The 12,181-nt window shown below is 44.9% G+C and overlaps 1 protein-coding gene across 3 annotated transcripts in view; it reads left to right on the top strand.

The window, feature by feature from the left end:
- The window catches only part of ALDH1A2 (aldehyde dehydrogenase 1 family member A2), a 91,552-nt gene extending 80,102 nt beyond the window's left edge, over nucleotides 1-11,450 (top strand). Inside the window, exons 10-14 of one of the 3 annotated variants that reach the window (XM_074327682.2) lie at nucleotides 86-250; nucleotides 873-1,030; nucleotides 1,362-1,436; nucleotides 9,617-9,706; nucleotides 10,080-10,217. In XM_074327682.2, the coding sequence (XP_074183783.1) occupies nucleotides 86-250; nucleotides 873-1,030; nucleotides 1,362-1,436; nucleotides 9,617-9,689 (471 nt within the window). In that variant the 3' untranslated portion in view covers nucleotides 9,690-9,706; nucleotides 10,080-10,217. Of the gene's footprint in view, nucleotides 1-85; nucleotides 251-872; nucleotides 1,031-1,361; nucleotides 1,437-9,616 lie in introns of all 3 variants that reach the window. The other 2 variants (XM_019732311.3, XM_019732312.3) reach the window with 2 other exon arrangements.
- Nucleotides 11,451-12,181: the final 731 nt, after the last annotated feature.

Raw genomic sequence — 12,181 nt, 5'->3', positions numbered from 1 at the left:
CACAAATGAGAGATTCTTGAGAACATGCTTATTTCCATTTTCACAGAGGATTTTACTTGGAGTCATTAGGCAATTTTTTCTGTAGATTGATAAGAAACAGTACAACAAGATCCTGGAACTCATCCAGAGTGGTGTGGCCGAGGGCGCCAAGCTGGAATGTGGAGGCAAAGGGCTGGGCCGGAAGGGGTTCTTCATTGAGCCCACAGTGTTCTCCAACGTCACGGATGACATGCGGATTGCCAAGGAGGAGGTATCACACACAGGGTTCTAACACAAGCCACATCCTTCTCAGGATGGTTTCCAGAGCATTTCTAGTAGATGATATTAGAGCTTAGGGTCTTTCTGTGTTATATACATTGTACGATAGCAATAAACATGACTATGAAAGTGTCAGTCTCAAGAGAAATGTTAAACAAAAAGGCGAGGAAGCTTGCTGGAGGCCAGGAGACAGGCTGCATGACTGCAGTTGTGGAGCCAACAGAACAATCGTAATAGCCAATCATTAGGTCACCAGGCTGTTGACCAGGAAAGGGAAAGCCTCCGAGCCGCCTCACATTGATGCAGGACAGGAAACAGTTGCAGGTCAGCCTGTAATCCAGAGCAGTACTTCCTCAGGCCTGGAGCCGTGCGGGGCTCAAGAAGACGCAGCTTTAGTACACATAGCGATGCCATGGAGGGTCGGGGAGGGGTGTTCAATTCTAAGGAGGACAGACTCTTGCATAATCTTATTCTGGGAAAATTTGGGATATTTTAGTTTTGTGCTGCTAAACTTAAACATCATTTAAATAAGGAAGGCAGGGAACACTTGCTTTGAAATGTGGCAAGCAAGTGACGGAATGGCAACCATGTTGGGTTCAACTATTTTGTTGCAGATCTTTGGCCCTGTTCAGGAAATTCTGAGGTTTAAGACGATGGATGAAGTTATTGAAAGAGCCAATAATTCTGACTTTGGACTCGTTGCTGCCGTCTTTACCAATGATATCAACAAGGCCCTCACAGTGTCTTCTGCCATGCAAGCTGGAACTGTTTGGTAAGATCAGAGTCTGTGGCGTCCTTGTGGCCACCACACATTCCGCTGGTGGTGTAGGGGCCTTGTAACTTTCCAGAGCCTGGGGAAATGCACACATACCCTTTGAAAGGACGGGAAAGACCGAAGGCAACCAACTTCACCCTGAGAGGGGATACCATCTTTACTGGTTAGGTCAGGAAATCCAAGTGAATCTTAAATGATAAATTTTTCATCTTGAAAGTAAAAATAAAACTTGGAAATAAAAATAACACTTAAAAAAGGAGTATCATGCCAGTGGGATTATTTCTGTGCCAGCTGAATCCACATTAACAGTATTGTTTTCTTCTTTCAGGATCAATTGTTACAATGCCTTAAATGCCCAGAGCCCTTTTGGGGGATTCAAGATGTCTGGAAATGGGAGAGAAATGTAAGTGTCCAAAGTTGCGGCTGCCTGCAGAGAAACAGGGATTGCAAATAGCAGCACAGAGGAATCCTCACAAAATCAGTTCATTCTATTCCTCCCATCCATTCATTAGACATTTGGTTGAGCACATACTACTATATGCTAAGCACCATACTACATGTTACAGAGCTGAATAAGCACAATTCTTTTACCTTAGGTGGGAATGGAGAAAAATGAACATACCAGTAATTCCATACAATAAGCGTTGTTAGAAATATGTCAAACATCTTGTACGTAAAGGAACAAGCAATTCATTTTGCCTGATGGGGACAGAGAAGACTTCACAGGGGAAATAACATTTCAGTTTTTTAGGAGCAGGCATCCCAGGCAGAGGGAATAACGAGAAAAAAGTCATGAAAGCACAGCAAATACAGAAAGATCAGGGGACAAAACAGAGTTTGGTGTGTTTAAAACAAGTCACCAGCTGCCAGCCCAGGGACAAATCTGGCCTACAGGAATGTTTTGTGTTGCCTCACAGTATTTAAAAATCTTTAACTGCCATTCAAAAACGAGGAGGCTTTATATAAAATCTAGATTCCTCGCTTATTTTCATCCCCTCAGAGCAAAATTGCTACAATGGTGAGCTCTGCAGCCCGCCATCTTCCCCACCCCTCCTGTTGCTTCTGGGACCTGAATACTGGTTGTCATTCATTTAACACAGACCTGATTCACGCACTTAGGTCACCTGCTCATCATCGATAGGTTCTTTGAGTCTGGGAATGAAGGGTTGGGGCATATGGTAAATGAGGGGTTTAAACCCAGTCTCAAAGGGCTTTCTTAGGGCATTCTGTGGGAGCTAAGGAGATCCCAGAGTGTTTAGGCCAAGAATCCTGGCACATAGAAGATGTTTTGGCAGAGATTACAGGAAGAAGACCACTGGGAGGGATTTGCAATAACTCTAATAGATACCATTAATGAAATGCCCAATCTGTGTATGGCTTTATGCTAACTTCTCTCCTAACGTTGTCTCATTTGATTGTCACAATGATTCTATGGGATAGATACACTTATTTTTATATTCCAGGTGGTTTAGATGAGGAACTAAGGATCAAAGGGATTAAGTTGTTTGCCCAAGTCACACAGCCAGTAAATGGCAGATCTGAGATTTGAACCTACATTTCAGTGGCTGCAGATCACTTACCAATAGTTCTCGTTAGATTCAGTCAGGGAGGCCTGGGGCCAGGTGTAAGGGCTCTGCAGGGACAGGATCAGGGCAGAGTCCTGCCATGCGAAGGGACTGAAACATGGGACTGTAGCAGAGGAAAATTGAACTCGAGGGATTTTACTTGTAGGCTTTATATGTAAATAGATTTTTTGAGTGGCGTTCAGAGGATGAATGGTAGCCAGGATCTTCCTAAGGTGATGCCTGCCTCCCAGATCCAAAAAAAAAAATAAAAAAAATTTTTCCTTCGTTTTGAAAGGAGCTGGATCCATGTTTTCTAAATTCTGTGACTTACTAGAGGAAATACCTTCCATGCACATTCCCTCTGCCATTACTGAATGCATCTTTTTTTTTTTTTTTTTTTTTTTTTTTTTTCCAGAAAATGCTTAGTTCACAATCAGTCTGCTACCAAGTGCTGAGCATATACTGTGTGCAAAATGCGATGCTTGGTCTGTGGGGGAAGGTGTGGTTCATTACACTACTTAAATTTTTGTTGGAGAAATGAAATATCCAACTGGAAAGAATCAGAAGAATTCCAGAAAATATTGTTAAATGATAGAGGAGTTGAGGGATGGGAGAGATTACTGTGAGCTGGAGAAGTCCAGGAAACCTTTAGATGTGATCTGATGCAGGGATTTGAATTGGTCTTTAAAGGAAAGGAACGTTTGGTTAAATAGAGGGGCATGTTTTCTCAGGGTTGGTGGGCAAAGCAAGGTGGCAGTGGGAGAGGGAGAATAAAGCATTGTGGGAGAGAGAGGTATGGTGTGTGGTAGAAATATAAGACTAGCACAGAGGGTTTACATGCTTCAGATACTTTAACTGGACATTTGTAGCCCCTAGCTGTTAAACCACAATGTAGGTATAGCTTTGAGGTGAAGAGCAGAGTCTCTAGAATCACGCTATTCAAATATGTATCCTGGCTTTAGCAATTAATATATGTGCAGCCTTGGGCAAATCACTTAATCTTACTAAGCCTCAGTTTCCTCATCTATAAAATGGGAATAATTTTCAGTACCTACCCCAGAGGGTTGCTGTGAGGATTAAATGTTAGGATTAAGTATACCAACAGAGTGTCTAGCAAACCCTCAGAAAACGTTAGCTGCTATCATCATCATTACTGATCAAATACTGTAGATGAGTGTTATGCAGGGGATCCTCCTTTTCTTAATAAACACGTTACTTTAGAGTTATGGCAGCATTTTTCCCAACTTCCATCTCGTATCACCAATTTACATTCTGCCTTTTGCTTGACCCTTTGCGTCTGGCCTTCAGTACCTCTCCCTCGCTTTACAGCCAGAACTCATAACCAGTCTGGGTCCTCTTTGCTCAGGTAGTGGTATTCCTGAGCTTTTGTGCAGTCTTCCTGAACTCCAGGTATCTCTTCCTACCTTGTACGTGGCCTTCACTTTCTGCTTCACTCGTCAGGCTGCATTCAACTTTTTAGTTCATTTCCTTCTTCCGTGTGTGTGCGCCCCCGTCTCTGAGAGGCGGGAGCGATCACTGTTCCGGGAATGCTGCTCATGTGGACTGTTTTGTTACAGACCATGAACAGGGTGAATCATGCGTATCAAATGCATTGTGATCAAGAATCTCTGGTTGATGGCTCCTAATCCCAGGCTCGCCCTGGGCACTCATCATGGTCAAGCTTCCTGCCAGGATTCAGGCTGTGACACTGTCCGGGTCCAGTCTGTTCCTATCAGAAACATTCCCCTTGGCTATGTCAGAACCACACAGAACAGTGTGGTCCAAGATACTGAAGAACAGCTCGCCCCATTCATCTCGTGGGTCCTACAACGATTGGGCCTTCCCAGTGCAGTTAAAAAATAGTTAAGAAACAGTGCTGTTTGATGAGACTCACTTCATCTTGTCTAAACTATATGCTTCTTTGTCCCCACTTAGCTCCAAAACATGTTTTCTCTTCTTTAAATGACCTAGAGTGGTAGGAAACGCTTCCTAGAAAAGAACCTGCCCTTTCCTGCACACCCCCTTCCCTGCATTCTTCCTTCTTGTCTAACAGTCCTAGAAATTCCACGTAACCCTGCATGTGGACAGAATTGTTCGTCTCATGGCCTGCAAACTCCATGCAGCTTTGGTCCCTGACATCTCCTTGCCCATCTCTCAGAGGAACAGAGACAGGGAATAGCACTTTTTGGAAACAAGCTCCAAGGAGGGTGGGGGATCCTCTGAGTTCTCCCCCATAAAGAGCTGTGGAGAGGGCTGCCCTCTACAGGCTACCTGAGGGCTGGGCCCTAACGCCCAGGGTCAGAGCTTTGTGCTGAGATTCTCTCTGTTCTGCCTGTGCAGATAATTTCATCTGTTTCACATCCCCCATCCTTTTCCTTACTTCCTCATGTAAGCTCCTCTGAGACAAGGGGTCATAGAGTCCACGCTATAAAATATGTGTCACAAACCCAGGGAATGGAAAGAAAGCTGTGAACCTTCACATTTTAAAAATGAAGGACACAAGCTTTGAAGATGAGAAGTATAATTCAGATGCTCTAAATGAGGGCAGGTTTGTGTGCACGCACAGGTGTGTTGTGCGTGTATGTTCCTGCATAGCTGGCCTGTACACAGAAAGTCACCTGCAGCCTGGGGGATCGGGGTGGGAGGCGGGGCTTGCTAAGCATGCCTATCTGGGGACCCACTCAGATTCTGATTTAGTAGACCTGGGCTATGGCCCAGGATCTGCATTTTTAACAAGCTCCTGGAATGATTCTAATGCAGGTGGTCTGGAGACGCTACTCTGAGAAATGCTGCTGTAAGTCAAAGAAAAAAGCAGGGAAACATACATCCTAAACAGAAATCCCTGTTTATTTCATGGGTGAGTCGGACTTATTTCCCAAAATGGCTGGCTGAGAGATATCAAAATCTAGCATCCTACCTTATCTGTAGGTGCATCAAATTTGGTTCATCTTAGGGACTATAACCTAGTCTGGCTAGGGATCTGAGCTTCTAAATGTGCCTGTTCCCTGACACACTATCCAGCTATGAAGGTGACCACAAACAGAGATTGGGGCTTGTCAATAACAGTATGTCTGACTTTTGTGTAGTAGTGGGGTTCTTCCTTGACTATGGAACTGTATGTGCCACAGAATTTAACTGGATTAAGTAGAATTTAAGTAGATTGAGAGAAAGACCCTGGAATGAGATGGCAAAATGGCTGAAGAATCTGGACTTCAAGGCTTTCAGAGATCTTACGGCAGTATTTCTCAAAGGGTGTGCCAAATAACCACCTGTATCAAAGTCTGTTGGGCTCCTTCCCAGACCTGCTGAAACAGAATCTTTGGTGGGGGGTGGGCAGCAATCTACAATTTAAGCAAGCTTCTTGGGTGACACTATGTATGTTGAGGTTCAGGAATTACTGCCTGCGAGATGCCCGGGTACCTGGAGGATGGAGGTGACTCGCATGAGGTCATACAACCCATTGAAGGCAGAGCTGAGTTGGCACACCTGTCTGCTAACCCTCCGTTCCAGTGTTTTTTCTGTGCTCTGTGCATTGCCCTAGGACTCTCACTGGCTTTCTTTGATGCCCTAGGCCCATGGGCAGTACTTCTTATGGCAGATTTGCGTTTACTCCTTTGTCTTGGAGCTAGGCTGTGTGTGCACCGTGGCAGCAGAGGGCTACCTGGGACCCAGACGGGGCGCACCTCCAGTCCAGCAGGATTTTCCATTGCTTTGTGCACCCAGATTACGGGCTCCAACCATATCACTTTCTGTAGACTTCTGACCCTGTGGACTTCCTTACATTGCTCCCAACCTAGTCAGAGATCTGAGCAGGAGGAAAGTAGTTCAGGGTCTGCCCTAAGTACACGCACGAGCCAGGAAACAAGAAGGGAGCGACCTCGCTTCAAACAGGAGGCAGATGATGTCCATGATGAAGAGACACTCAGAATTACCTGAGGGCAGGAAAAGTCCAGAGAGCGAGAGCTGAGCTGGTAATAAAGACACCCAGAGCCTGGATGGGGCTGATGAGGAAACCACACCTGAGTGGGGCAGTCCCAAGCTTGTTCTTCTCTTTCCTACAAAGTGGCCAACGCAGACAACCAAGCAGCACGCTTACCCCAGTCTCTCCTGGGGACAGTGGGCATGTCCACTCTGGTGCCCTTGGTGCTCAGAGGACCTGCTGGCAAAGGGTTGGAACCTTGCGTAGGGATGTGAGGATTCCAGGAAGGAAACAGAATGAATCATTTACAGCAGGTCTCCACTGGAAAGCCCCGTTACAGTAACTTTGTAGCTTTGATACAGGACTGTTGTTTTTGTTTTTTTAAAGTTTATTGAGATGACTGTTGTTATAGTAAAGTTACATAAATTTCAGGTGTACAATTTTGTAATACATCATCTATAAATCCCGTTGTGTGTTCACCACCCAGAGTCAGTTCTCTTTCCATCACCACATATTTGATCCCCTTTACCCTCATTTCCCACCCCCCTCCCCCCTTACCCTCTGGTAACCACTAAACTATTGTCTGTATCTATGAGTTTTTGTTTCTCATTTGTTTATCTTGTTCTTTTGTTTGTTTTCGGTTTATATACCACATATCAGTGAAATCATATGGTTCTCTGCTTTTTCTGTCTGACTTATTTTGCTTAGCATTATAATCTCAAGATCCATCCGTGTTGTCACAAATGGTCCTATTTCATCTTTTCCTACTGCCAAATAGTATTCCATTGTGTATATATACCACAACTTCTTTATCCATTCATCTATCGAAGGTCATTTTGGTTGTTTCTATGTCTTGGCCACCGTAAACAAAGCTGCAACGAGCATTGGAGCACACGTGTCTTTATGGATAAATGTTTTCAGATTTTTTGGGTAGATACCTAGGAGTGGGATTGCTGAGTCATACGGTAATTCTATTCATAATTTTTTGAGGAACCTCCACACTGCCTTCCATAGCGGCTGCACCAGTCTGCATTCCCACCAACAGTGCATGAGGGTTCCTTTTTCTCCACAGCCTCTCCAACACTTGTTACTATTTGTTTTGTTGATGATAGACATTCTAACCGGGGTGACGTGATATCTCATTGCGGTTTTTATTTGCATTTCCCTGATGATTAGTGATGTTGAGCATTTTTTCATATGTCTATTTGCCATTTGTATGTCCTCTTTGGAGAAATGTCTCTCCAGGTCCTCTGCCCATTTTTCAATTGGGTTGTTTGTTTTTTTGTTGTTGAGTTGCATGAGTTCCTTGTATATTTTGGATAGTAGCCCCTTGTCGGAGGCACTGTTTGCAAAAATCTACTCCCATTCAGTTGGTTGCCTCTTTATTTTGTCGATGGTTTCTTTTGCTGTGCAGAAGCTTTTAAGTTTCATATAGTCCCATTCATTTATTTTAGCTTTACTTTCCTTGCCTTTGGAGTCAAATTCATAAAATGCTCTTTGAACCCAAGGTCCATAAGTTTAGTAAGGACTGTTTTTAAAGACAATCTTTCTTTATCGTTTCTTGAAATACATCTCTAAGTGTTCTTTCACTTTTCTTCTAGCAGAGATGGTGTGTCCACAGGGTAGAACTAGGGAAGTGGGGATGGGAAGAAGCCTGTCTCCCTCCCTCCCTGCCCCAGTTATCACGTGCCCTCTTTGAGCCTGATGCTACACACTCAGTTTGGTGGAGGGCTGAAAGCAAGATCAGTCAGGTCCAAGTCTGTGGGGGAGATAGATGCTGAAGCCGCCTTCCCGCTGTGACAGTGCTGCCTTAAAGATGGGTGCTCTGTGAACACACAGGAGGGGGAGCTGCTTCTGCCGAGAGTGTCAGGAAGAGCATCACAGAGGAGTGACTTTTAAAAGAATAGAAAGAAAAACATTTAAGTATTTTAAAGAAAAAAATAGAACAGGCTTGATTTTACAATGAACTAGAGAAAAGAAAAAGGCAATTAAAAAGGTAAAAATGAGAAGGGACTAGGGAAGGAAAATGAAGAAAAGGAGCTCTGTAGCAACGAGGCTTTACTACACCCCAGCATCCTTAAAGCAGCGGTTTGAAAACACCTCTGAGCGAGTGCAGAGGGCTGGGAAGGGCTGCCTCAGCCTCCTGTCGCCCCTTAAACAGGTGACCCAGCTCCCTCCCCCTCCCTCTCAGCCCAACCACCTGCAAGCTCCTCAGAGGCTGGGAACAATTATTTACTTTCTCCTTCGCCCAACCCAACACAGTACTACCCCATACTAATAGCTCAACAATGTTTGTTTATTAAACGAATGACAATCCTTGATCTATGACCACAATCCCCGAGGACTCCGCAAGCCAGAAGCGGAAGTATCCAAAGGAGTCTTCTGGGGACAACTTACTACCACTTCCCGATTCTTTTTCAGTCAGTTATTTTGATTGCTGTGAGGGCTATGGACAGTGTTTATTCAGGATTATGTTTTTAAGGCATTGCAGGTGATGTGTGCTCTTCCATGGTAGACCTTTGGGGGTTCATTTCCATTTATTAAGTCTAAGGACCAATGAGGAAGAATTTAGAATACCAGACCGAGAGGGCCCTGTCCTGGGAATCTCAGTGAGCGGACTAGCTCTATAGGAGAGTGCTCAGAGCACAGATGCGTCCTGGTCCAGCGGCTGGAACCAGGTTTTCAAAGAGGAAATCACACCATGGTCCTGAGGAGCCAGTGCGCCTGTGGTAAAACATGGCCTCGGCGTTAGAGACCTGCTCCTGCCACTGACCGGGGTGCCCACCCAGGGTCTCTGGGTGACAGCGGGCCAAGACAAACCCTCAGACCTCTTTCTCTGAGTATCTGGGAACCGTTGCCTTTCTGTGCATTACTGTGAAGGCAAATCATCCTTTACCTTTAGAAACAGTGACTGCTCATCAGATGACAGCTTTCCCAGCCCCTTAGAGGAAAGCTGGGCTTCCATTAGGGATTGTTCCATGAAACACCAGGACCTGCTGTTAGTGGGTGATGAACTACACCTTCCCAGGACTCTTACCATGGCTCAGGTGGGGCTGCCCGGGCCCCTGGTGTCTGACGCTGCCCATTTCTGCTTTTCAGGGGAGAATTCGGTTTGCGAGAGTACTCGGAAGTTAAGACTGTGACAGTAAAGATCCCCCAGAAGAATTCCTAAGAAGGCCAAGAAGGAAGGTGAAGGCCTGCCTGCACAACCCTCCCTCTCTGCTCTCCCTGTGGGGCCTAGCTCTCAGGAACCCAAAGCTAACACTCAGTCCTTATTTAAAGATTTAGATGATAACATGTAGGCCAGGCTGGTCACTGCATAATAACTAGAGCAAACCAGCTGGGCACAGTTTCTTGGCATTCTGTAAGGGATTACCTTAATGATACCAAATATTGGGGAAGGTGGGATGAAGGTAACAGGAATAGCTATCGGCACATCAGGTGTCCCTTTCTGAAGTGAGGGGCTGAATAAGGGAGCTGTATTATTTGATGCCTTTTGTCACAAAGACTTTCCTCTTAAGGAAAGGTATCCTTTCCATTGTCTTCATTTTCCCCCTTCCAGACTCTTCCCTGCTCACCCACGCCTCCTGCTTCTCCAAGGAGATCTCAGCTGAGCTCATTTAGGGCAGATGTTTGGGCCGGGAACAATTTTCCAACGTTTTGCAGCTGAATTACCGTTTCATGTTATCCATTTCTTCAAAGCAAAACATGACATGGTTTCAGTTAGAGCCAGACCAGACTGAAAATGCTAGGAGCTGGTACACTGCAGATATACTAGGAAGTAAGAACTTGGGATATTCCTGACCCAACCTGGTTTCCTTACACCCATAAATTCACAAGTGAAAGATCATGAAGATGGAGATGCAGAGTTCATAGCTTCTGAGCTTGCTGCATGGTTTTGGGGTGTGCATGTGCGTGCATACATTTAATTCTTTAGTTATTCCAGAATAAGGTGGGGAGGGGGTTGTTTTTCATAGATAGATAAGATCTTTGCCAAAGCTTCTCTTTAAAATCAACCATAAAAAAAATGATCTGAGTAGACTCAAGACTTTGGAAAAAGGTAACACTGGGTGCCTTGCAGAAATAATTTTGTTTCCAGTTCTTACTAAGTGAATTTTCTGCAGATGGATCTCTAGCTTCTGCTGCCCCTCAGCCCACACTGCACCAACATTTGCTACTCCCAGTGATAAGGGTATTACTTTGGACTGTCATGCCTTAAAATGCCCTCAATCCACTGGCAGGAACCTTGGAAAATCTGGCCAAGCCTCAAGGTTTTCCGTTTGCACAGTCCAGTGTACCCCAAATGCTGTCCTCCAGCAGACCTCCCCTGCCATGTCCAGTAGCTCATTCACATACCATTCTTGCCTGTTGGCCTCCTGCAGGGGAGGTGAGAAGCAGGCTGGTTCCTTTTCCTCCCAGCCAGGCAATCCTCTTCTGCTATCCAGCAAACCCACCAGTATAACGTGATCAGTCAGCTTCCTTTCCTTTTTCCCTCTTTCCAGCTGCCGAATTCAATACAGTCTCTCACCTAGATGAAGATCATTTATTTAAAAGTACCAAACTTAACCTAGAGTATATGGAATATGGGCAACACATATATAGCCTTCTGTATTTAACTGTTTCCTGCTTTCTAACCATACCAATTTTCTGTTTCTAACCCTTGTCTATTCATGATGTTCTAAAGAAATTTCTCCATGCTGTTATTTACAAACGACAGTGCATTCAGCGGCCCGATGCCTTGAGAAGTGCCACATTTCTGAGTTTCCATGTGAATGTCATGCTCTCCCCTTATAGCGTGTGCCCAAGTGAACGTACCCATTAACCAGCTAGTTACCTTTGAACTGCAATATAGAATGTGAAAATGAAGATTTATTTCTTTTAATTTACTTAAAAAGAAACCTCTGTGCTAGCAATAAAGCATTTATATTGTGTACTCCTTGGGATTATTTGGCTGTGTTTATAAGTCTGTGTGTCATGCTAAGTACATTTGAGCCCTTCTCTCAGCTGCCGGGGCTTCTCTCAGCTTCACTCCCCTTTCTGGTTACTGACAGCAGCCTGGGAGGGTGTTCTTACAGAATGCCGTAAGGTAGGCAAGGCCCTTATTTTCTGACACTATTTGAAATCTGTATGCACTCCGTTTTATGTGGCAAACAAATATAACCACATATGAAATGCATGAAATGACAATTTTCATTCAAAATAACCTCCATGAGAGCTAAAATGTAGAGGAGTTGTTTCTAAGGCCTTGTTGTCACAAACATGGGCTGCGCGATGAGCGCTCACATGGCTGATGGCATGTAGCAGTAGCTTCATTTTTATTTTGCAAGGGGAAAGGATATCAAAGTGGCAACCTGAGGCAATATTTTTGCAGCTGTGAAAAGGAAGCTGTACATGGTGACTGTCTGACCAGCTAGGGCTTGTCCCACTCTCTGTGTTCTCAGAATTGAGCTTTTGAGGAGTGGGCGTCCACCCTTTAGACCTGCACACCCCCTCCTTCCAACCCTTGGAATCTCCACCCAAGTCCTGGTCCAGGGAGACAAACACAAAAGCTGATGACTTAGCCAGAGAGGAAATCAGACTTGGAGAGACGTCTTGCAGTGCTCTGACTGCAGTACCTTGCCCCTCAGAACAAAAGGAACGTGGGAGAGTGCAGTCCCTGGGCAC

This window comes from Rhinolophus sinicus, chromosome 3 (assembly GCF_057876585.1).
Source record: "Rhinolophus sinicus isolate RSI-liver-muscle chromosome 3, RSI-T2T, whole genome shotgun sequence".
Lineage (NCBI taxonomy): Eukaryota > Metazoa > Chordata > Mammalia > Chiroptera > Rhinolophidae > Rhinolophus > Rhinolophus sinicus.
The sequence above is the reverse complement of the archived record's forward strand: the minus strand, read 5'-3'. Positions and strand labels throughout refer to the sequence as shown.